At 37.8% G+C, this 26,048-nt stretch overlaps 1 protein-coding gene across 5 annotated transcripts in view; it reads right to left on the bottom strand.

Moving 5' to 3' along the window:
- The window catches only part of LOC150108743 (twitchin-like), a 2,666,638-nt gene that overhangs the window by 908,382 nt on the left and 1,732,208 nt on the right, over positions 1 to 26,048 (bottom strand). For all 5 annotated transcript variants that reach the window (XM_090390962.1, XM_090390961.1, XM_090390964.1 and 2 more), the window contains one exon: positions 12,053 to 12,340. In XM_090390962.1, coding sequence (XP_090247088.1) covers positions 12,053 to 12,340 — 288 coding nt within the window. The remainder of the gene's footprint in view (positions 1 to 12,052; positions 12,341 to 26,048) is intronic.

Here is a 26,048-nt window from a genome sequence, read left to right as displayed (position 1 = left end):
TCCCAGGGAGGATGGTAGCAGGGGTGGTCACTTGTGGGAATGGGTACTTGGGAGAAGGGGGACAACATCAGGTAACACTGGGCTCAGTGTTACCTGATGTCATGGGTAACATTGGGCCCCCTCTAGCATTATCCACTCTAGTGGAGTCTAGAGGGGATAATGCTGGGTATAGAAGCAACGGCATTTATATGCAATATACTAATGCCAGGAGTATCTGGAATAAGGGAGAGGAATTGGTGGCACAGATAGTATCAGCCTGGCCAAAAATTATTGGGATCACTGAGACATGGTTGACAGAAAAGGATATAATAACAGGAATAGAATTCACTGGGTACAGCATTTTTCAGCAGGATAGGAAGGGAAAGCGTGGTGTTGGAGTACTGCTTATGATAAGTGATGACCTATGTCCTCTGATTTTGAAAGCATATGGTGTGAGGGAGAGGTGGGAAAGACAGGATATTTAGTGGGGTGTTGCTACAGACCCAGGAGCACAGAGGGTGGGGACAAGGAAATGTTTAGACAGTTGAGTTTGTCAACTGCAAGAAGAATGATTGTTATGGGAGATTTTAACTACAGTAGTATAAACTGGGGAGAGGAAGATGCATGTAGCAATAAGGGAATGGAATTTCTAGAATTCTTGAGGGAAAAATATCTTAGGCAACATGTAATAGAGGGAACAAGAGGTTCAAGAGTTTTGGATTTGGTTATAGCATCAGAGGAGTTGATAATAACTGAGATGGAATCTCTCCCACCAGTTGGAGAGATTGATCATATGGTTTTGACTTGGAAAATGAATAGACTTGCAGGAGTATCAACGAGATGGGAATGTATGTGGAATTATAAGGCAGGTGATTATAATAATCAAAGACGTCAACTTGGGGAAGTTTCATGGAAGGAGGAATTTGAAGCTCGGGATATCATTAGTGCATGGGAAATTACGAAAGAATATTTGTTAGCAGCAATGGCAAGTTGTATAACACGAGTGAACAAGAGGACACAATTTGGAGTAAAGTGGATGACAAACATTATTAAACAGGAATTTCATGCGAAAAAGAGGCTATGGAAGAGATATAAGGAGACAGGTGAAGAGAAGATGCATGAAGAGTATAAGACACAGGTCAAAAGAGTGTCAAGTATGGTAAGGAAGACGAAACTGGAATATCAGCGGAGAGGATTGGCCCTAAGATCCAAAGAAGATCCTAGGGAATTTTTTAGATATGTGGCCATTAGGAGGAGAAATAACTGTGGAAGAATGATATTGTGGGATAAAAATGGGAATAGAGTGACTGATGCAGAGGACATAGTAGACTTGTTCAATGAACACTTTATTGAAGTATTTCATCCTGGAGGAGTCAGTTTTAATGCTAGAGGAATAGGGCAGATTCAAGGTTTAGAGGTACAGGAGGAGAGTGTGTTTCAAATACCGAGTACTCTGGATGTCAGTAAAGCTGTGGGACTGGATGATATTTCACTACAAGTTTTTTGAGAGAATGTGCTAGAGTACTGACAGTGCCTTTGACCTGGCTTTTCAATGAAAGTCTGGCTGTGGGAAAGGTGCCCATGGAATGGAAGGAAGGTAAGATAGTGCCATTGCATAAGGGTGGTAGCAGACTGGAAGTGTCTAATTATAGGCCAGTTTGTGTGTCATCAGTAGTTAGTAAGATCTTGGAGAAAGTAGTGAAGGACCATATACAGCATTGGGCAGATGAGGCTCATGTCTATCATCATGAGGTTTGAAGTCATTTACACTACCTGCATTCACAATGCACTCAGGCAATGCATTTCATTCACTAACAACTCTCCACATAAAAAATCTACTTCTCATACTCTTCTTCACAATATCTTTATATACCTTCCAGAGATGGCCTCTCATTATTCCCATCTTAACATCCACTCATTTTATAATTTTCATGCATTAATCTGATAGAATCCCTTAACTAACTTGGTCTCTATCATATCTCCTCTTTTCCTCCTATCCACCAACCCCTGTCATCCTCATTCTCTCCTCTTCATAAGTAACAGACACACCAAAGTCTTGATTATCACTTTGGTTATTCATATCTGGACCCTCCGTAGTGTTTCTGCATCACAATGAAAACTTGGTGACCAACTCTGAGCACAGCAGTCAATGTGTGATCTGACATCTCAGTGTACTTTTTATCATAGCAGCAATATGATATTCAGTCTTTGAAACATTTGCAATGTGCCCTTCAGAACTTCAGTCCATTTTCTGCCATCACTCCAAGATCCCAAATCTCATCCACTTCCTGAAGTACAGCTCTACCAATACAGTAGCCTTATATCTCTGTATTCCAAAATTCCATTTATTAATATTAAAACTGCAACTCCACTCATTTGTCCAAGCTAAAAGCCTATTCAAATCTTCCTGTAGAGAATTAACATCTGCACTACACCTGATAATTCTACCTTATTTTGCATCATTGGCAAACATTTTAATATCCACAGTCAATCCATATGAAATATCATTAACAAATAAGTTAAACAGTAGTGCCCAAAGAACAGACTCCTGAGTCATACCACTGGTCACCTTCCTTTTCCAAGACACAGTTCCATCATATATAACTTGTTGGTATCATTCAGAAATTCAATCCCTGATTCCATCTAACCAATATACTACCTTTTCCTATATCCTCTGCAACTGCAAAGAAGTGAAATTCTAAGGAATTCTCTTGTTATGTGGCCAGTAAGAAGAGGAGAAATGATTGTGGATAAATTACTCTGTTTAAAGGGTTGACTGACCAATGCAAATGACACAGGGAAGCTGTTTAATGATCACTTTACTGGGACTTTTCATCCTGGAAAAGCAGGTTTTATTCCTGGAAGAACGGAAAAGATTGTAGGTTTAGAAGTGCATAAGGAGATTGTGTTTCAAATACTAAATACTCTGGAAGTCAATAAGACAATAGGACTGCAAAAGGATTTCACCATGTATTTTAAGAAACTGTGCTAAGGAAGTGACAGTTTTATTGACTTGGTTGTTCAATGAAAGTCTAGCTACTGGAAAAGTGCCAAATGAGTGGTAGGATAGTAACACTGTTACTATCAAGGATGGTTGTAGAACTCAGATATCAAGCTACAGACCAGTTTGAATTTCTTCTGCACTTGTTAAGATTTTGTATAAATTAGTGAAAGATCACTTAAAAGATTGGGCATGTGAGAGTAATATATTCTGTGAAGGTCAGCACAGATTTCTTAAGGGGTGCTCTTTTTTTTAACAATTTGCTTGCCTTTTATAATAAAGTGATAAGAGCAGTTGACAAATGAAAGGTATGTACTGATATATATATATATTTTTTTTTTGGAAAGACATTTGATAGGGCAACACATGATAAGTTGATATTTATGTTTTGAAACATATCAGGTTAGGTATCAGGTTAATGAAGTAGATTGGCTCTCAGATAGAAAGTTTTGTATGTAGAAACAGTATATATATAAAAAAAAAAAAAAAAACAGGTTACAATTGGGGTTTCACAAAAATCAGTACCTTTGTTTTGTAACCATTATGTCAATGATAGTTACAAAACGAAAAAAACCTGCCTCTCACACCTTCTTTATACAGTTTCCAGGGATGACCTCTGGTTCTGCCCTGATCTCCCACTATTCTCTGTAGAACTTCTCCATCATTGATCCCATAACAACCCCTTACCAACTTGTAGGTCTCTATCATATCTCCCCTCTTCCTTCTCTCCACTAGACTCTGCAAATTACATCTTTTCAATCTTTCCTCATACTCGACATTCCAGAGGCCAGAGACTACCTTAGCCTTAGTCAGTCGCCTTTGGACCCTTTCCAACATCTCTTCATCCTTCTGAAAACCAGGTGACCAAATCTGAGCACAATAGTCCATGTGTGGCCTAATCAAAGCCTTATACAATCGAACAAGAATCTTCCTACTTCTACACGTCAGTGTCCTCCGCATCATTCCCAGAAGTCTTTGTGTTGTTTTCAAAATTTTGGCGATGTGTCCCCTAAATTTTAGATCCTTATCCACTATCACCCCCAGATCTCTTATTTCCTCTACTTCCAACAATACATTCTCACCAAGCATAAATTCTGCATCCCATCTTTGTTTTCCAAATTTTAAAACCTTACATTTTGCAACATTGAACTCACATCCCCATTTGGTTGCCCAATCACTCAATTTATTCAAGTCTTCTTGCAAGGCCACAACATCTTCACTACTCTTTATGGTTCGTCCCAACTTTGCATCATCTGCAAACAACTGAATATCTCCATCCAAATCTTCACCTATATCATTAATATACAAGTTAAATGGTAATGGCCCTAAAACAGACCCCTGAGGCACTCCACTAGTGACTTTCCTTTTCCTGGATATCACATCCCCATACACAACTTGTTGATACCTATTAGATAGCCAGTCTCCAATCCAATGCACTAATCTAATATCCAACCCCATCTGCTCTAGTTTGACTGTCAACTTATCATGAGGTACTCTATCAAAAGCCTTTGCAAAATCCAAGTATATTACTGTGTATCCTTCTCCACTGTCCAAGGAAGCAGTCACTTTATTGTAATAAGTAAGTACATTACTAAAACATGACCTCCCCTTAGCAAATCCATGTTGTCCATCAAAGATTATACTATTGTTGTCAACCCAACTCTGGATCCTAGTTCTCACAAGCTTCTCCAACAACTTAATCACAACACCTGACACAGAGATAGGCCTATAGTTTGATGCTTGAGTTCGATCACCTCCTTTATGAAGTGGCACAATCTTGCCCTCCTTCCACTCTTTAGGAACTTGACCAAATGCAAGACTCGTATTAAAAAAATATGTCAAGGCAGGTGTCAACTCGATGGCACATTCCTTCAAAATACGTCGTGATATATTATCAAGTCCCACAGCCTTATTTACATCTAGTTTACTCAACTCCCCAAACACCTCTTGCTCACTTACAGTCAATCTCTTCTCCCCATCATCAACTGCTCTCAATCTCTCCATGAAGTCACATTCACAACATTGAAAGATCTTTATGAACTACTCATTAAGTATCTCCACCACACATTCTGCAACAGCTGTCTTTATACCATTTCCTCCAATCAATGTCATCCTGCCATAATCATTCTTTCTTTTGCTGACTACATATCGAAAGAACCCCCTAGGATTCTTTTTGGCTTCATTAGCTAACTGCTGTTCATACCTCTCTCTTTAGCTACTCTCACCAACCAAGTCACCCTCCTTGCCTGGTGTTTGTAGACCTCATGAAATTGGTTACTTCCACTTCTCTTGTGCTGCCTCCGCAATGCCCTTTTTCTCTGTATCGCATGCTTAATCTCTTTATTCATCCATCTTACACCTACGTTATTTAACCTTCTCACCCATGGAATATATTTAGACATTGCATCTACTAGATAGTTTTTGAAAATCCCCCAAGCTGCATTGATCTCTTTTCCAGCTAACTCCTCATTCCATGCTACACCTGCAAGCTGTCTCCTAACCTCTTCATAATCCCCCCCCCCCCCCCGCGCCTTGTAGTTCCACATATACCCTTTTTTCACAGGGGTACTTGCACTGCTAGCAACATTTCAGACATTTTTTGATGGACGTATTACCTTTCCTTGTGAAAGGCCACCAATAATAATAATAATAACAGCATATTATTATAATATAATAGTCTAGAGTAAACATAATGCATTTGATATACATACATCAAAATGCATTACACTGCTCTACACATACTCCTGTTAAAATTTTAGTAACACCAGCCGATCCCTTCTCAAACAAAGGCATTTTAGTTATAATAATATTTCATTCAAGCATGAGTAATTATAAAGATATTTATTTTGTAAAATTTGCATTGTAATAGACATAAAGCAATTTTATTATTAAATACATTTTTAATTATATGAATTTGATATACATACAGTAGAAATAAAAATTACGACCAGGCCAAAACCATTTTTAACTAGCGATCATATTAAAGGATTTTAGAAATACAAAAGAGAGATATTAATATTAATTAAATGTTTTAGTATTAATTATTAGTTAATTCTTATTGCTAATAACCAACAACATGACTACTAAAGAAGTCAGAGTAGTATTATCTATGTGCATATAACCTATAAATCTGTTACAACTTCTGACACAAACACAATTAAACATGTCTAGGGGGTGCTAGTGGGTCAAGCGCTACGAACGTGTTTTGAAGAGCTCCTGATTCAGATAAGTTTTACTAGGAATAAATAAGTATATATGCGTAATTGTTTAAGTAAGAGCGGCTGTAAACGTTGTACGCTACCGATATTATTAGTGTGGGTTTTTTTTTTTCTTGCTTAAACTAAATACGAAAACGTTAATATTAGACCTAGTAACCTGCAGAGAAAAAAAAAAAAATGGCGGCGGCATTGTCATTCCAGGATTTTAATTTGGATTTCAGTCGGTTCGTTAAGTGTGAGGTCTGTTATATGTATTCCTTCGACTACGTAAATGATTTGTGGATGTTTAGTGCGGATGGAAGAAGGGTGTGTGCGAAATGTGACCTGAACGAGGAATTGATGAATGCGAATATGAAGTTGATGACAGAAAGTGCTAGTACCGATTGTGTCGTGAGTGCACGTTTGAAAGAGGATGGTGAGAAAGACAGGCGAAAAAATGTTAAAAAATCAGGAAAAAAGAAAAAGAGTGATTTGACAACCGTAACGGATGTTAAAAGGGACGAAAGTGAGGCGGAAAGAAACGAAATTGAGAGAACGAATGAAAGTAGAAATGGCGTGGTGCAGAAATCGCAAGTAAAAAAAATCGAAAGAATGAATGATAGCGAAAAAAGAATGACTGATGGCGAAAGTTGGACACATGTTGGAACGAAAGTACTGAACCAAAGAAAGATGAATGACAGTAAAAATGAGAAGAATTATAGCGAAAGTTGGACGCATGTTAGTCCGAAAGTACGGAAACAAAGAAAGATATGTGAGAATGAAAGTGAGAAGAATGATAGTGAAAGTTGGACGTATGTTGGACCGAAAGTACGGAAACAAAGAAGGATGAATGAGAGGGAAAGTGAGAAGAGGAGGTCGAGAGTTAGAAAGTTAGAAAGATTTAATGATAGAGTGAATGTGTCGCGAGGTTCAGAAGGTGAATTGGATTGGATGAAGCAAGAAATGAAATGGATGTAGAATGAAATTAAGAGAATTCATGTCAAAACTATTAAAATAAATCATGATGGCATGAAAGAGATAACAAAAGATGAGCGAGTGGCATTGTATGGCGACTCCATTATTAAAGGTGTGCTAGAGGATAAAATGCACAAGGTATGTTTTCCAGGCGGTAAAATGAGTAGAGTGATTGAGGCATTGAATATGAGGCGGGAACGAGCAAAAGAGTTAATTGTATTAATTGGTACGAATGATTTGAGAGAGAACAAAGAGCATGTCAAAATGAATGTCAGGAGACTGCTTGGAAAGATAAAGGAGAATAGTGTGACAGGAAGGGTGGTCAGTGTGTTGCCTAGGTATGATTGTGGTGAAATGAAGCGGAGAGCAAGGATTATGAATGATATTCTGGCTGAAATGTGTGAGGAGATGGGAGTACAGTTTGTTAATGTGAGGAATGAGTTTGAGGGATGAATTGAGCTGTATGGGAGCGATGGACTGCATTTGAGTGGTTATGGTGCGAGTCGCTTGGAGAGACTGCTGCTGGAAGGTAGAGAAGTGAATAGAGAGAATGAATCAGATCGAGAGGGGAGTGATGTGGAAGAGCAGGAGAGTAAGACAGGAGAGATTGAAGGAGTGGAAATGAATGTGGAAGTGAGTGGTATGAGTATAGAAAATGAGAGAATGGGTGTGCAAGAGGAGCAGGGAAACGGCGAGGCTCAGTGTGGACAGGGATACACAGCGTGAGAAAGGTGGATGCTCCAAGAGGAGGTGAGAGAATGTGTAGGCAGGAAAGTAATGGGATGATCAGGGATCAAAAGGAAACAGATGGAATTGCAAAGGGTTCTAAAATGAAGAAGCAGAAAGGGAAATGGCCCCAGTCCAGCATGGAGAGATCACATCGAGTGAGTGGTATCAGTGGAACTAGCTGTAGATCCAGAAATGAGTTGTTGTGTTTGTATACCAATGCTAGAAGTATAAGAAACAAGGCGGATGAAATGGTTGCACTAATTGCGTCTGTGCACCCAGAGATTGTCGGAATAAGAGAGACATGGTTAGATGAGGATGACATCCTGACAGGAATAGAGATGGAAAGGTATGATGTGTTTTGTGAGGATAGAAGGGGTAAAAAAAGGGAGGGGGGAGTGCTATTGATGATAGAGAAAGAGTTATGTCCATACAAGGTAGAGATGCAAGAGGGAAATGGGGCCAGTGGTTTTGAGGCAGTATGGTGTGAGATAGAGGTGAATAGAATCAAATACTTGGTGGGATGTTGTTATAGACCTGGTAATGTGGATGGTGGTGATAGTGAAATGTATAGTCAAATAAGCCAAGCAAATAAGAAAAGGGTGATCATTATGGGTGATTTTAATTATGGCAATATAGACTGGAATGAAGAGATAGCAACTGGAAGTAAAGAAAATGAGTTTCTTGAGTTTTTGAAGGATAACTACCTCAAACAGTATGTAACAGAGGGCACAAGAGGATTAAGGATCTTGGATTTGGTCATCTCATCGGAGGATGTAATTATCAATGAGTTATCAAATCATCCACCAATTGGTGAAAGTGACCATGAGGTGATTACTTGGGTGGTTGCCAGCAGTGCAAGGACCCCTGTGAAAAAAGGGTATATGTGGAACTACAAGGGGGGTGATTATGAAGAGCTCAGGAGACAGCTTGCAGGTGTAGCATGGAATGAGGAGTTAGCTGGAAAAGAGATCAATGCAGCTTGGGGGATTTTCAAAAAATATTTAGTGGATGCAATGTCTAAATGTATACCACGGGTGAGAAGGTTAAATAAGTTAGGTGTGAGATGGATGAATAAAGAGATTAAGCATGCAATACAGAGAAAAAGGGCATTGTGGAGGCAGCATAAATGAAGTGGAAGTAACCAATTTCATGAGTTCTACAAAGACCAGGCAAGGAGAGTGACTTGGTTGGTGAAAGTAGCTAAAGAGAGGTATGAACAGCAGTTAGCTAATGAAGCTAAAAAGAATCCTAGGGAGTTCTTTCGATATGTAGCCAGCAAAAGAAAGAATGATTATGGAAGGATGACATTGATTGGAGGAAATGGTATAAAGACAGCTGTTGCAGAATGTGTGGTGGAGATACTTAATGAGCAGTTCATAAAGATCTTTCAATGTTGTGAATGTGACTTCATGGAGAGATTAAGAGCAGTTGATGATGGGGAGGAGAAACTGACTGTACGTGAGCAAGAGGTGTTTGGGGAGTTGAGTAAACTAGATATAAATAAGGCTGTGGGACTTGATAATATATCACGGCGTATTCTGAAGGAATGTGCCAGAGTGTTGACACCTGCCTTGACATATTTTTTTAATATGAGTCTTGCACTTGGTCAAGTCCCTAAAGAGTGGAAGGAGGGCAAGTTTGTGCCACTTCATAAAGGAGGTGATTGAACTCAAGCATCAAACTATAGGCCTATCTGTGTGTCAGGTGTTGTGGTTAAGTTGTTGGAGAAGCTTGTGAGAACTAGGATCCAGAGTTGGGTTGACAACAATAGTATAATCTTTGATGGACAGCATGGATTTGCTAAAGGGAGGTCGTGTTTTAGTAATCTACTTACTTATTACAATAAAGTGACTGCTTCCTTGGACAGAGGAGAAGGATACACAGTAATATACTTGGATTTTGCAAAAGCTTTTGATAGAGTACCTCATGATAAGTTGACAGTCAAACTAGAGCAGATGGGGTTGGATATTAGATTAGTGCATTGGATTGGAGACTGGCTATCTGATAGGTATCAACAAGTTGTGTATGGGGGTGCAATATCCAGGAAAAGAAAAGTCACTAGTGGAGTGCCTCAGGGATCTGTTTTAGGGCCATTACTATTTAACTTGTATATTAATGATATTGGTGAAGATTTGGATGGAGATATTCAGTTGTTTGCAGATGATGCAATGTTGGGATGAACCATAAAGAGTAGTGAAGATGTTGTGGCCTTGCAAGAAGACTTGAATGAATTGAGTGATTGGGCAAGCAAATGGGGATGTGAGTTCAATGTTGCAAAATGTAAGGTTTTAAAATTTGGAAAATAAAGATGGGATGCAGAATTTATGCTTGGTGAGAATATATTGTTGGAAGTAGAGGAAATAAGAGATCTGGGAGTGATAGTGGATAAGGATCTAAAATTTAGGGGACACATCGCCAAAATTGTGAAGACAACACAAAGACGTCTGGGAGTGATGAGGAAGACACTGACGTGTAGAAGTAGGGAGATTCTTGTTCCATTGTATAAGGCTTTGATTAGGCCACACATGGACTATTGTGCCCAGATTTGGTCACCTGGTTTTCAGAAGGATGAAGAGATGTTGGAAAGGACTGACTAAGGTAGTTTCTGACCTCTGGAATGTCGTGTATGAGGAAAGATTGAAAAGATGTAATTTGCAGAGTCTAGTGGAGAGAAGGAAGAGGGAAGATATGATAGAGACCTACAAGTTGGTAAGGGGTTGTTATAGGATCAATGGTGGAGAAGTTCTACAGAGAATAGTGGGAGATCAGGGGAGAACCAGAGGTCATACCTTGAAACTGTATAAAGAGGGTGTGAGTAGGGGAGTGAGAGGCAGGTTTTTTTCGTGCAGAGTTGTGAATGATTGGAATGCCTTGCCTGAGAGTGTGGTGTCTGCAAGGAGTTTGAATGTGTTTAAGACCCGGTATGATGAGATGTGTGTGAGATAAAAGGACCTCCTAGATGAGTCTTTGACTCCATGAGGTCTTGTTTTAATAATAATAATAATAATAATAATAATGTCTAGATGCACTCAGATGGAGAAACAGTCATTGAAGACCATTACAACTTAATATATAAATGCTTCTGAAATGTAGTGCATAGTTCCAAATGCATGGTTCAAACTATTTGAATTCAAACTTTGACTTTAAACAGTTTGAGTCTCATGATAGGAATGGAATCAAGCAGTGAAACATGGCACTAAAGGAGATCAGTCAATATATGCTAAGAGACACATTTTGTTAAAATACATCCTTGGATTGTTTTTAGTTTCTGAAAATTTAACAGACCTTCACTTATTTGTGAGAATAAGGCAAAAAAATAAAATAAAAAATAAAAGATACAAAAGTAAAAATAAATTTACCAAAATTTTAAATTAAGTGTCTTGTATCCCCTAAAGACTTTTTGCATGCTCACAGGAGTACATGTGGCATACTTTAGGAAAAACTGCTGTACACATTAAAACTAAATCAATTCTGTAGACCAGGGCTGTCCAAAGCACTGCTCATGGGCTGCATGCATCCCACAGTGCGATTTTGTGCGGCCCGCTTGTGGGTTTTGATTTTCATGAGCGAAAAAATAAAATAACAATTTGAATCGAATGCACATTAGATCTCTTATTTTGATCACTAATTGATAATCTCAATGTTGGTAATTTTATTTGGTGTTTTTACATCTATATAGCCAAGTGTTTTTGAAATATTAGATGTGTCAAAGAACCGTTCTTACACTGTAATGTTCCAAAGCACATGCTCTGAGTGCTTATGGGGAACTTGAGCATGCAATTAGTGTTGTTCGTTTATTCATCTTTCAAGGTTGTGTTATTACTGCTCACCAAATTACTGGTTTCGCATTGTGATGCGGCCCTCAGATAAATCTTTTTTTTTTTTTAATGCGGCCCTTGAATTACCTAAGGTTAGACAGCCCTGCTGTAGACATTAAATCAGTTGAGGCAGGCATCAGTTAAGTGATACCTCTAGACTCATTAAAATGAAAGCAAAAATTATTGATTTTCAACAGCTTCCATGAGTTATCAATATAATTTAAACTGGGACTTACATAATAAAATTAAATCTTGTTAGTCAGAATGCTTATAAATAATTGATAAATGAGTAACTAAATAAAAGCTTATGAATTGTGATAAAGTTAACATATAAATAATAAATAAGGACTTACCATACACTAAAACAGTTATATCAGCTGAATCTTCACCATACTGGTTTTTGGCAAGTATTGTGTATTTGCCACTATCTGTTCTATGAGATACAGGAATTGTCAAACTAACACTTTCATCTCCAAATTCTGTCTGAATGCGATTACTTGGAATAATAATTTTTTTGTTGAAAGACCAAGTTACGTTGGGAGGTGGAGCTCCAGTTAAGGGAACATTAATATTCAGAGGGTCAGTAGCCCTAACTCTAATTATTTTGCCATACAGTCCATTCAGATGAAGTTTTGGTTTCTCTGTAATATAAAGATGAACTAATTTAAAATAAGAAATTTGCAATATTTATAATTTATATTTATTTGCAATGTTTATAATTCTGACTTATAAGCATTTCTATTAAATATGTTACTCTTTTCAGTACATCAGTTACTTTTTCCAACTAAGTAAATAAACAGTACAGTTTATTTATGGATATGTTTATATATGTAACAATTTGGTTTACCAGGGGATATGTGAAAATGGTAGATTATCAATGATGAAAAATATTGAACTCATTATTTATCACTGACACAACCAATAGGTTTTTTTTTTTTTCAGTACCTCATTTACTTTTCCTAGCATAAGTAAATAAACTGTAACATGCATGGAAGCTGGACAAGAGCGTGGTTGACAAGGGTGTTAGAGCTAGGTTCTTTACTTGGAGAGTGGTAAATGAGTGGAATAAGCTTCCAGAGTCTGTTGTGGGTGCTACGACCGTGAATGAGTTCAAGGCAAGGTATGATAGATACTGTGTGAATGTTGAATAGTTGTTCTTGACATGATGTTAGGGCCTCCCTCGATGAGTCTGTCGACTCCTTGGAGTTTCCCGGAACAATAATAATAATAATAATAATAATAAAAATTTGAATTAGGAATGTGTTTGTGTGTCATAACACAACAGGATATCACAGTGAACTCAATCGCACAAAATAAAGCAACTTGGTTAATAATGTGTAAACCTACAGATTTTCATTTTACAAGGGTAAGGTAGAAATTATTTTATTGTTGGCAAGCTCTATCAGAGAGCTGCCTATTAGAAAGCATACGTTGTACAAGAGGAATTTTATTTAGGCATTGTTCTTTTAGTATGAAGAATCGACAGAGAATAAATTTAGGCATTTGGAAGAAGTTACCAGATACTCTTAAGTGGATGGAATGATGGGCAAATTTCATTTTGACTGGCAGAGAACTTGAGAGGCTACTTGATGTGATATATTAAAAAGCAGGTTGAAAGATATACTTTGGTACTTTATAGATCTTAAGGCATGGAAAAATATGACACACAAACACATGCAATATTTAATGAGAGAGAGAGAGAGATATCATGCATTCAGATCTTTGCAAAAAAAAAAACCATGAGATAGAGTGGTTGTTGAAAAATTTATGCAGTTAATATGTCACAAAAATGAAAGGAGGGAGACATATAAGGGGAGAGAAAGTGGAGTAAGGAAATGAAACAGGGAGAATAAGGATCAAATTTTTTATGGTGATTTCTTGATAAGAGGAATACTCGAGGAGATCATTATCTAAGCCAGTACTAATGATCTAGGAGATAACAAGTATGGTATAAAAGAAAATATGAAAGAACTACTGATAAAAAGTGAATAAAAAAAGTGAAAAAGCAAAAATTGGTCTAATGCCATGGAATGAGGTGATCTGAGGCAAATAGCTATGAACCCAAGTGAGTCGCTTTGCAAGATGAGCAGGAGGAATGATGTAAAGTTGATGTATGGAGTGAGTTTGATGAATGGAAGGACTTATATAACATGAATGGTTTGAATTTGAGTGGATTCAGAGTTAGGTGTCTTGAAAAAGTACTGTTCAGTGAGAGTTCAGAAGTGCAGAGTCAGGAAAACCATAATGTTTAGGCAGGTTGATGGTGAGTGTTGGTCCAGGCAACCTAGATGCAGATGAGTGAGAGTGTGATCACAAGTTGAATGAAGCTCCCCATGTTCTTGACATCAGAGGGATAGTATAAACACAGGGTATAAGACAGGTTGTGAGATGAAAGGGAAAGATACTGCAGTTTACATAAACTACATGTCTGAAGCATTTGGAATAAGAGAGAGAAGTTTTTAGCATTGGATAGCTCAACTTGACCAAAAGATATAAGCATAAGTGAAATTTAGTTGAAGGAATAGTGATAGAAAACAAGGGGTAGAGTATTTTCAGAGAGGATACAGGGAACAGAATTGAAAGAGTTTTTTTTACTAATGATAGCAGAAGAACTGAACTCAAAAAAAAGAATAGAAGTACATTAGGAGTAGAGGAGTGCAAAGGGCAGTTCATTTGAGGCTCCTGGTGTGAGTAGAGGTCGCAGTAGAGGTTGAAATATATAATTAGTTGCTGCTATATCCCTAGGGGTACAAGGGGAAATGTAGATGGCATGCACTGGCAAATTTGCACAATGGATGCAGGTCGAATAAAGGTTATGGGGGAGGAGGAGGTACTTCAGTTATGGGCACAAGATAGAGGATTGGACTGAAATTTATTTATACATTTGCTAAGAGATACCTGAGACAACATATAATGGAGGAAAAGCAATGTTCAATCAGGTCATAGTATCGAAAACTTAGCAGTAACCAATAAAGCCACACCTTCACTTGAGGAAAGCAATCATACAAGGAGTGTTCATGATACTATAATAGTGCTAAAACAAATGTTTACATCATTATGAACTTCCTGTCAACAATTTTACTCTAAATTAGTCTGTTGTCTGTCAGGACTTCGATATTGTCAAATCATATATTTTGGTTTCCTAAATTAGTTCTAAGATAAATCAGTCCACCCAGATGGATGGAGCAATGCACATAATTTATTTTGTTGATTTGATTACATATATTATAATAAATCATTTTCACATGAAGCAAATCAAACAAACAAAGGGAAAATAATGCAGTAAGCATAAATAATATAACTTGCATAATAGTATTCTTGTATAGCAATATTATTATTAATATTATTATTATTTCTCATGCATCTGCATGGAGTGAAAGGGTCATTGTGGGGAACCCATCTGACCATTGTTCCCCATACCTATAACATTTCTTGAATTTATTCACCAATGAAGTACCTGCAACCACATCCAGCAACCCATACAACCTACTCCCTGCCTTCCAAGCAAAAAATCTAGTCCTACACCCTTGCAGTCCAAGATCCTATACAAATTCTGGGTATAATTTCTTGTTCTCTCCTTTCTTGTCATGTACTGAAAAAAGATTTCGATGTCAATCCCTTTAAAAATTCTATAATAATTTATATACTTTTATCATGTTCCCTCATATTCACCTATCAACATGTTTTTGGAGCCCACAGATCTTCAATTTATTGTCAGTGGGAGCACTCCAAAGAACTTCCACAATCTTGGTTACTTGCCTCTGAATCCTATCCACACGGAATGCAGATGGCTAGATCTGTGCACAGTAGTTGTTTGGATGTAACCTTCTGAAAGCCTTATAAAAAAAGAAAAAAGTGAAACTTTCAATTCCCTGGCCTCATCAATTTCCAGCATTTCAGTTACATTAAATGTAGTACATCCTCTGTGATCTCTTTGTCTCAAGATGCTGAGACCTTATACTTGGCGATGTTAAACTGGTAGCCACACTTGCTCATATTGCCAGTCTATTCAAGTCATCCTGGGATCTCTATATCTGACTATTGCTCTTTCCAGCAGCTTTCTATCATCAGCATGAAAATGAATATTTTTCCTTAAATCATTTCCTATATCAGTGATATATAAATTAAACAGCCTAGGACCAAGTACGAGGCCATGCAAACATCACCTGGGAGAAGTCTGGGAGAAGTCACCTGTCTTCATCCCAGACTCAACTCCCACATATCCAACTATTTCATATCAGTCCCCCATCTAATATAAATCATTGGATTAATATGCATACCTATTTTCTCAGTTTATGAGAGTTCCATATAAAGCCCTGTCAAATGCTTTTGACAGTCCATCAGCATTACTGGGGTAACCATTTTCTTTATCCAAATTCAATTATCACTTTAAAGCAAAAAAGTAAGCAGTTTACTAAATCAAGCCAATCCTTCACAAAAACATGTAGTTTGAGATACAGTATCATACTGTATGTCCATTCAATTCTGCATTGTCTTTCTGACCTCTCCAGTTTCTTACCCATTATGCTTGAGATAGAGATTTTAATTTATAATGTTCAACTTCTCTCTTGAAGTCTCCTTTATGTAGTGGAATTATTTTTAACCATATTAACAACACCAAACAATTTTATCTTTTTTTTTTTTTAACCATATTAACAACACCAAATTTTATCAGGGGTGCTTAAGGGTCAAAGCTGTATAACTGAGAGGAGACCTGCACATAGCCTTCAAAGGAATGCGGAGAAACGACCAGGTTCTGACCTAATGTCCAATCCTTACCTTCTCGTGGTGCCCCCTGTTGGGTATCTACCTGGTTACTGAACGAACGAGGATGGACTGGCAATTTGGGATTTAGCCGACCAAATTGTATTCTTATTGGCTTAAACCAATGTAGAAAATGATGGTACAACATGACAAAATTTCATGCCGGCTGGGGCATCGCCCGGTTAAACAAGGCCCCATTGTTTTTACCAGGGAACCAGGGCAAACAGCGAAAAGTCAGCTACTGAAAAAAATCTTAAAGCACACCCCAACTCAACATCACCAGAGTTAAAGATCGGTATTATCAACATAGGAAGCCTGAATGGCAAAGAAATGGAGCTAGCTGAAGAATTAAATAAGTACCAGATCGACATAATAGGGGTGACTGAAACAAAAAAGACAAAAACAGGTGAGATCTTTATGAGCAATAAATACAAAATGTTATATCAGGCAATGACAATCAAGGGAAAAAAAGGAGTAGCTAGTATTCAACACAAAATACGAGGCTAATATTCTTTAATGGCAGACAGTCTCAAGTAGAGTGATGTGAGCAAATATCAAAATGGGGAATTGGACAATGAGACTTATTTCTGCCTATGGTCCCACAGAAGGTTCTACTAAAGTAGAAGTGAAGGAATTTTTTGATGCTTTAGGAAAGGCAACCGATACAATGAAAAAGGAAAAGTTGGTCCTTGGTGGGGATCTAAATAGCAGAGTAGGAAATGATTGTCAGACATACAAAAATATTTTGGGAAAATTTGAAGAATAGAGCAAAGCTAATAATAATGGCAAATACCTGTTGGATTTCTGCTCAGGACATGGACTGGTTATTACTAACACCATGTTCCAACATAAAAATGTACATAAATTCACATGGAGAGAAGAAGCAAGGAATAAGAAAAGTCTCATTGACTATGTTATTGTTGATAGTGATGTTTTTTCCCTAGTCCAGGACACCAGAGTGTACAGAGGATTTGAAATTGGAAGTGATCATTATTCAGTCTTGAGCAGGATGAAAATTAATTTCATATTGAAAAGGATAACATGTAAGAAAGTTTTAAAGTGAATAAAAATTGAGCAGCTCTCAGATGTGAACTGTAGACTAAAATACGCAAATTCATGACTTATTTTTCACGGTATTAACAACACCACAAACACTTTTATAAACAAAGATGTTTTATTAACGCTTATATTTCGCTGATTTTCAACTCAGCATCATCAGAGCACAACATCAGAGGACTTGAAAGTATTGTTAAAGGTAGCAAAAGAAAAGAGTGACAGAGTTAGAATGGTTAGTCTGTTGCCGTGGTATGACAGAGAGAAGTTTAGAAGGAGGGCCATAATCGCAAATGACATTATGCGTAGGTTATGCAGACGGTGTGGTGTGGAATTCGTAGACGTGTGGAATGAGTTTGAAGGGCAAAAGGACTTATACAAGATGGACGGACTGCATTTGAATGGACTTGGGGTGTGGAGACTGGAAAGAGTGTTGCTGAATGAAGTGAAAATGGATGTGCAAAACCAGGGAAACTAGAACTACGAAGGAGGGGGGGGGGAATGGATATGCAGACATCAGTGAGACAGATGAGTGTAAGAATGTATATAATGTACCCGAGCCAGCACTAAGGACAAAAAATGGAAATGGGTCATTTAGAATAACGCATCAATATAGGGGTGAGACTAAGGGATCACTGCATTTCATGTATACCAATGCCAGGAGTATTAGGAACAACAAGGAAGAATTTATGGCCTTGATTGGCTCTTCCTGGCCACAGGTTATTCGCATTAGTGAAACATGGCTGACGGAAGATGATATAGTTAGTGGGATAGAATGTGTAGGTTATAGTGTGTTTAGGAGGGACAGAGAAAATAAAATGGGGGGAGGGGTATTATTGATGATAGCTGATGAACTGCAGCCAAGGAGAATTCAAGTTGTATCGCAGGATAGTGAAAGGATCTCATTTGAGGCTATTTGGTGTGAGATTGAGACTGGCAGAATAAAATATACAGTTGGGTGCTGCTATAGAACCAGGTGATGGAATAGATGGTGGAGATAGTATGCATAGGGAAATTGATGAAATGAGTGGAAGGAGGGTAATTATTATGGGGGATTTCAACTATGGTAACATTGATTGGAAGGAGGAGAGGACACATGTGAGGAAGGAAAAGGATTTTATTCAATTCTTAAGGGATAACTATCTGGGTCAGCAAGTAATTGAAAATACTAGGGGGTGTGAGAGTGCTTGACCTGGTAATAGCATCTGAGAATTTGACTGTAATGAATATGACCATGTTGCCACTTATTGGTGAGAGTGATCATAAGGTCTTGACCTGGAAGGTGGCTAAAGGTGTGGCATTTTCGATTAAGACAGGGTATATGTGGAATTACTGTGCTGGCAAGTATGACAAGCTTAGGAGATTGCTTGGATCAGTGCCATGGCATGTACAACTGCAAGGGCTGGACGTCGATAGAGCATGGGAAGTGGTCAAGGAGCATTTACAAGAGGTAATGGCTGATTGTATACCTAGGGTCCGAATAGTAAAACAAGTAGGGGTTAAATGGATGAATAACACCATTAAGCTTGAGCTGCAAAAAAAGAAACAACTGTGGAGGGAATTTAAAGAAAGGGGTGACCTGCAGGCACATGAATGGTATAAAGTGCAGGCCAGAAAGGTAACGAGTGTGGTAAAAAAAGCAAAAGGGGATTATGAAAGGAAACTAGCTTTGCAAGCAATAGAGAATCCCAAACAGTTCTTTCAATATGCTGCAAGAAAGAAAAAACTGTACACGGCAAAATGATTTTAAGGAATGACGATGGTAAGGAGGTCACTGAATCAGTCGATATAGTGGAGTTACTGAGCGTGCACTTTGCAAAAGCATATCATCCAGGTGGTGACATTGAAAAAATGAAGGAACCATTAGTTTATACAGGAATAGTGATGAATGAAGTGGAGGTGACCAGTCTATTACAGAACCTTAATGTGAACACATCTGTGGGATTGGATGGCATACCGGCACGGGTCTTGCGTGAAGCGGCTAAGGAATTATCAGTGCCCTTGACCATGTTGTTTAATCTGAGTCTCAGGTCTGGTTTAGTCCTGAAGGTGTGGAAAGAGGGGGAAAGTAGTTTCACTGCATAAAGGAGGATCCAAGACTAAGGTTGCAAATTACCGACCGATCAGCATATCAGGAGTCGTTGTCAAGGTCTTGGAGAAAGTAGTCAAGGGAAAAATACAGGAAACGATTGATGAAAATGAGATACTGTACAGGGGACAGCATGGCTTTGTGAAGGGTAGATCATGCTTCAGTAACTTGCTCAAGTTTTATAACAAGGTGACGGCTGAACTGGATAAGGGAAATGGGTTTACAGTGATACTGCTGGACCTGGCAAAAGCATTTGACAGGATACCACATGGAATACTACTCCGGAAACTACAACATATGGGAATGGATATAGGGTTGGTGAGATGGATAGGTGGTTGGTTGATGGAGAGATATCAAAGAGTAGTTTATTCAGGAGTAGAGTCCAAAAGACGACCTGTGACTAGTGGTGTGCTGCAGGGTTCTTGGACCACTGCTGTATAATCTGTTCATTAACAATATAGGGAAGGATCTAAGTGGAACAATTCATTTGGTCGCTGATGATGCAAAGTTGGGTAGGGCAATAGTGAATGCAGAAGATGTCAAAGTCTTGCAGGATGACTTGGATAGATTGGAGTTCTGGGCTAAGGAGAATGGATGTCAATTTAATGTGAAAAAATGTAAGGTTATGCATTTTGGGGTGAAAAGATTAGCAGCAGTATACCACATTGGTGGAACTGTACTCCAAGAGATTGATGATGCCAGGGACTTGAGAGTGTTGGTGGATAGGGAGATGAAGTTTAGGGGGCACATTGCAAAAGTAGCTAAATCAGCTCATCAACTCACTTGGTTGTTGAAAAATACCTTGACGAGCAGAGACAAGCAAGTTATTGTACCTCTGTACCGAGCCTTGATAAGACCTCATCTCGACTACTGTGCCCAGATTTGGTCTCCTTGGTTCCTTCTTGATGGAGAGGAGGTGGAGAGGATCCAGAGGCGAGTGACTAAGATGATAACAGGTCTATGGAATGAACCATATGAGAACAGGTTGAAGATTTGTGGGTTGCAGAAACTAGTTGATAGGTGGAGGAGGGGAAATATGATTGAGACATTCAAATTGCTAAAGGGATTCTATAGGATTAATTCAGAGGATATTTTTGAGATCAGGACTGGTGGTGGGAGAACTAGGGGACACCTATGGAAGCTGGGCAAGAGTGTGGTTAGCAGGGGTGTTAGAGCTGGGTTCTTTACTTTTAGAGTGGTAAATGATTGGAATAAGCTTCCAGAGTCTGTTGTGTGTTCTATGACGATTAACGAGTTCAAAGCAAGGTATGATAGATACTGTGAGAATGTAATCGCATAGTTGTGTGGACACGATGTTTAGGGCCTCCCTCGATGAGTCTAAGGACTCCTGGAGTCGCCTGAAATAATAATAATAATAATAACACACATGTAAACGCAACAGTGAGTGAGTGAAACAATATAATTGCAAAAGACAAAAGATCTAAAGTCCTATTTTTTGGAGCCCTCTAATGAGAAAAAAAAAAAAAAAACAGCAGTTATCCAGGAGTTTTTCTTAGGATAATCGTCTCCCAAATTTTTGGCAAATTAATGCAACCATATTTGTTATGGTTGGGAGAATTCTTCAAAGCCATTGCTGACTCAAAAAATAATCTTTCAGATATATAATGACTCCTAAATAGCACATTCGTTTTCCTCCATCTAATCCTGTGTGAAGGAATGTCCAAAGCGTGGTCTGCTAGTCCCGACTTGCTATAGTAATAGTAGCGAATGTATCTTTCATGTTGTTCCAGGCAGATGATCACTGATCTTCCTGTTTGCCCATAATAGGCCAAGTCACAGTCACACGGAACTTCATACACTCCTGAGTGCGCTAAAGGGTGAAGTTTATCCTTAATCGAGCGGACCAGAGTTGCCAGCTTGACATGAGGTTTGAAAGTGATGCGAAGGCCATGTCTCAACAATTTTTTGGCTATCTTTTCTGATGTACCTCTGATATTGGGAATAGAAATGGTCATGTTGTATTCTTGTGTATTAGAGGAGGGCAGAGTAATGGGCCTATGTAGTGTTTTATCTATTTTGTAGGGATTGTAGCCGTTGGCTAAGAACGTATGGCGCAGCTATTGGAGTTCAGTGGTCAAATCTGTATCGTTAGAACAAATGGCTCTGGCTCTCTGTGTAAGTGTTTTTAAAATGCCGTACTGTTTTACTGGATGATGATGTGATTGTTTATGTAGGTATCTTTCTGTGTGTGTAGGCTTTCTGTAAATAGAAAAAGATAGTGATCCGTCTGAAAGGCGGGTGACTAATGTGTCAAGAAATGGTAAACAGTTATTTGATTCTTTTTCTACTGTGAAGTGAATTTTGGGGTGTTGGCTGTTTAGGTAGGTGACAAAAGCATCCAAAGTGTCTTGTCCATGGGGCCAGATGGCAAACATATCATCTACATAGCGTAACCACTTGTGGCTTGTATGTAGCTGTGGTAAGTACTTTGTTTTCAAAGTGTTCCATGTAAAAATTTGCTAATGGGGGAGAGGGGGGGGGAACCCATAGCAGTATCATTAATCTGTTTGTAGAATCCCCCCCACCCATGTAAAGTAACCTGCATTCATGGTAAATTGAAATAATTCAAAAATATCTGGGGAAAATTTAGACTTGATTAAATCAAGAGTGTCTATAAGTGGCACATTGGTAAATAAGGAGGTGACATCGAAACTAACCATTATGTCTGAATCTTTTAGGATTAGATTTTTAACCAGTGTTTTGAAATGGATTGAATTTTTTACAAAAGTAGAAGAGTTGCCAGTAAGGCAACTTGGCTAAATGCCAGGCCAGTTTATATGTGGGACTATCTATGCTATCAACTATGGGGCATAGAGGAATATTTAATCCATAAATACAGGGTGGTTTAACATGAATTGGTTTTATTGTCCTGATTATTTCTTTGGGCCATGACGTCACTTTGGATGCTTTTGTCACCTACCTAAACAGCCAGCACCCCAAAATTCACTTCACAGTAGAAAAAGAATCAAATAACTGTTTATCATTTCTTGACACATTAGTCACCTGCCTTTCAGATGGATCACTATCTTTTTCTATTTACCAGGTGGATGTTAACCGATACCCCCTCTTTGCCCATAGTAGGCCAAGTCACAGTCATAGGGAAAACTTCATACACTACAGGGTGTTTTTTTTCCTAATTCTTGTTTTTGTGTGAATTTCCCTTGAGGTCAGAATGTTTTTCATGCTAATGAAGGTTGATCTAGCAATTTCTATTCTTCTTAATATTTCCTTATAACACTTTCTCTCTGTAATTAGTTTCCCCAAATATATATTACTCTCTACTTGATCTAAGGTATTTCTCTGATCTTAATATTTATATCAGGTATTTTCTCTTTTTCTCTTGTTACCAGCATTGTTTTGGTTTTTAAGTTGTTTATATTTCTGCCTCCTATGCTGACTACTTTAAATTCTTCAAATTTCTGGAAGCTATTTTCAGTATAGAGGTTAAACAGTATTGGAGAAAGAACACAGTCTTGTCTGACACCCTTCCTTACTAGAAATTCCTCCGAGGTTTCTCCTGATATTTTTATTGAGGCAGTTTGCTCCCAATATAGATTTATCAGTAATCTGATATCTTTATCATCTACTCCTAATTTTCTAATCCATTTCATTAGTTGTTCATGCTGTATATTGTCAAAGGACTTTGCGTAGTCAATAAAACATAAGTAGACTTTTTTCTGCTTCTCCAGATATCTTTCTATAATATTTTTAATGTTGAAGAGTCCTTCTCTGGTTCCTTTATTTTCCTGAAAACTAGATTGTGTTTCATTAATTTCCAATTTGGCTTCATGTTTATTTCTTTCTAGGATGATGCATAACATAACTTTTGCTATCTGACTGATTGTTCTGTATTCTTCAAATTTGATTGTCTTTGATTTTTTAGGTATTGGTAGGAACGTTGCATGCTTAAAATCATTTGGCAGGTGTCCAGTTTCGTATATTTTGTTACATATGTCAGTCAGCGATCTATTGTTTTATCATCTAAAGCCTTTAGATATTCAGCCATAATTCCATCCATTCCTGGAGCTTTTCCTGGTTTCAGTTTCCTAATGGCATTTGTTAATTTAGAGGGGCCTACTATAAGAGTAGTAGGCCCCTCTAAATCTTCTTGAATTGGCTTATCTATTCTATCATGAGTGTAGAGTTCCTTTGAATACTCTACCCATCTATCCCTTAATTTGTCTTTCTCCATTAGGATGTTTCCACTGGTATCTTCAATGCAATGAGAGCCTATTGTTTTACAAGATTTGTTAGTTAGCTCCCTAAATTTTTCATGAAGTTCTCTGGTTTTGTGCTTTTTGTCCAAAAGTTCAATTTCCTTGCATTTGTTGTTGAGCTATAGTTCTTTTGCAATCCTACATTCTTTCCTGATCTCCTTGTTTAAGTTCTTGTATTCAGGACAATTTTTGTGTTTCTTTCTTTCCTCCATCATTTTCAATCTTGTCATTCATTCATCCAGGTTTACTCATCTTCTTCTCAAATTTGGGAATTGGTCTCATCTTTAGGGTAAGGATACTTGATAGAATCAGGAAGGTTAACAGCAGTGGGTTAATTTATATGACATTAAAAAACAGAGTGAAAATGATGATAAAGTGAGCAATAATGACATTGAAAAACAGAGCGTAGTTAATTGATAGAGGTGGTGAGTGGGATTCAGGGCAAATAAGTGTGTATGTGACTGGTGATAAAATAACAAGCATGAATGACAGAGAAAATAGGAAACAAGATTTCAGGTATTTTCCCTTTTTCTCTTGTTACCAGCATGGTTTTGGTTTTTAAGTTGTTTATATTTCTGCCTCCTATGCTGACTACTTTAAATTCTTCTAATTGCTGGAAGATATTTTCAGTATAGAGGTTAAACAATATCAGAGAAAGAACACAGCCTTATCTGACACCCTTCTTTACTTGAAATTCCTCCAAGCTGAGTTCATGATGATAAGATAAAAGATGAGGCAGATCCAAAGAGAAAGGAAGAGAACTGGGGATATATATATATATATATATATATGGGAGAATGAAGAAGATGAAAACAAATGAAGCTGATATGAAAAAGGTAACAAAATATGCATGAGTGGTGTTGTATAGTAATTTGATTATGGGAGGTGTGGTAAACAAGAAGATATACAAGGTTTGTTTTCTTTTAGGTAAAATGAATAGAGTGAGACTGAGTCATTGAGTATGAGGATTAAGCAAGCAAAGGAGTTTTGTAGTGGTAATAGGAACAAATCACTTAATTGAGAACAAAGAAAATGTAAGATTGGATATCAGGAGGTTGTTGAGAAGGATAAAAGATAACAGTGTGATAGGAAAAATAGTCTGTGTTTCCCAGGAATGACAGAGATGAGATCAGGCAGAAAGCAACAATTATGATAATATATTTGCAGAAATGTGTGAAGAGAAAAGAGTGCAGTTAATGTATGGAATGAGTTTGAAGGAAGAATTGAACTGAATAAGAATGATGGACTGCAATCTAATGCTGTTGGTGTGAGTCATTTGGAGAGACTGCTGATGGAAAGGAGAGTAATAAATGCAGAAAATGAATCTAAGCAAATAAGAAGTGATGTGAAAGAGCAGGAGAGTAAGGAAGCAGAGACTGAAGTGGTGCTTATGAATGAAGAAGTAGGTGGCATGAGTGCAGAGAATGAGAGAACTGTTGCACAAAAAAAAAAAAAACAGGAAAATGTGGAGGGGAGACTTAAGGTGGGTAGGAGAACCCAGCATGAGAAAGCTTGATGCTCCAAGACGATGTGAATGTGTGTGTGTGTGTGTGTGTGTAGACAAAAAGGGAAGAGGATGACTTAGGATGTAGGGGAAAGAAACAGTTGGATTTGAAGAAGGTTCTGGGATAAGTAAGGAGAAAAAGAAATTTCTCAAAGAAAGTATGGAAAAGTCAAATCTAATAAGTGGTATCAGAGAAATTTGTTAAAGATCTAGGAATGAGCTGTTATGTTTGTATACAAAGGCTACAAGTATCAGAAACAATGGAAATCAAATAACTGCATTGGTTGAATTTTTGCCCAAACATTGTAGGAATAAGTGCGACATGGTTGAATTAGAATGACATCCTGACAGGAATAGAGATGGAAGGGCTTCACAACCTTCCATCAGGAAGATTGTGAAGATAGAAAGCATAAGAAGGAAGGAAAACTATTGATGATAGAAAAAGAGTTATGTCCATACAAGGTAAAGATGCAAGGGAGAAATAATGGTAGTGGTTTTAAGGCAGTATGGTGTGAGATAGAGGTGAATACAATGAAATACGTAATTGGATGATGATCTAGACCTGGTAATGTGGAGCATTGACTAGGAATTGTATAAGAAAATGATCCAAGCAAATGGGAAAAGGGTGATCATTATGTGTAATTTAATTAGAACAATATAGATTGGAATGACAAGATAGCAATCAGAAGTAAGAAAATAAG

This window comes from Typopeltis vanoorti, chromosome 3 (assembly GCF_054136105.1).
Source record: "Typopeltis vanoorti isolate ZY-2024b chromosome 3, IOZ_Tvanoo_1.0, whole genome shotgun sequence".
In the NCBI taxonomy this organism is placed as follows: Eukaryota; Metazoa; Arthropoda; class Arachnida; order Uropygi; family Thelyphonidae; genus Typopeltis; species Typopeltis vanoorti.
This window is presented reverse-complemented; position numbering and strand designations above follow the sequence as displayed.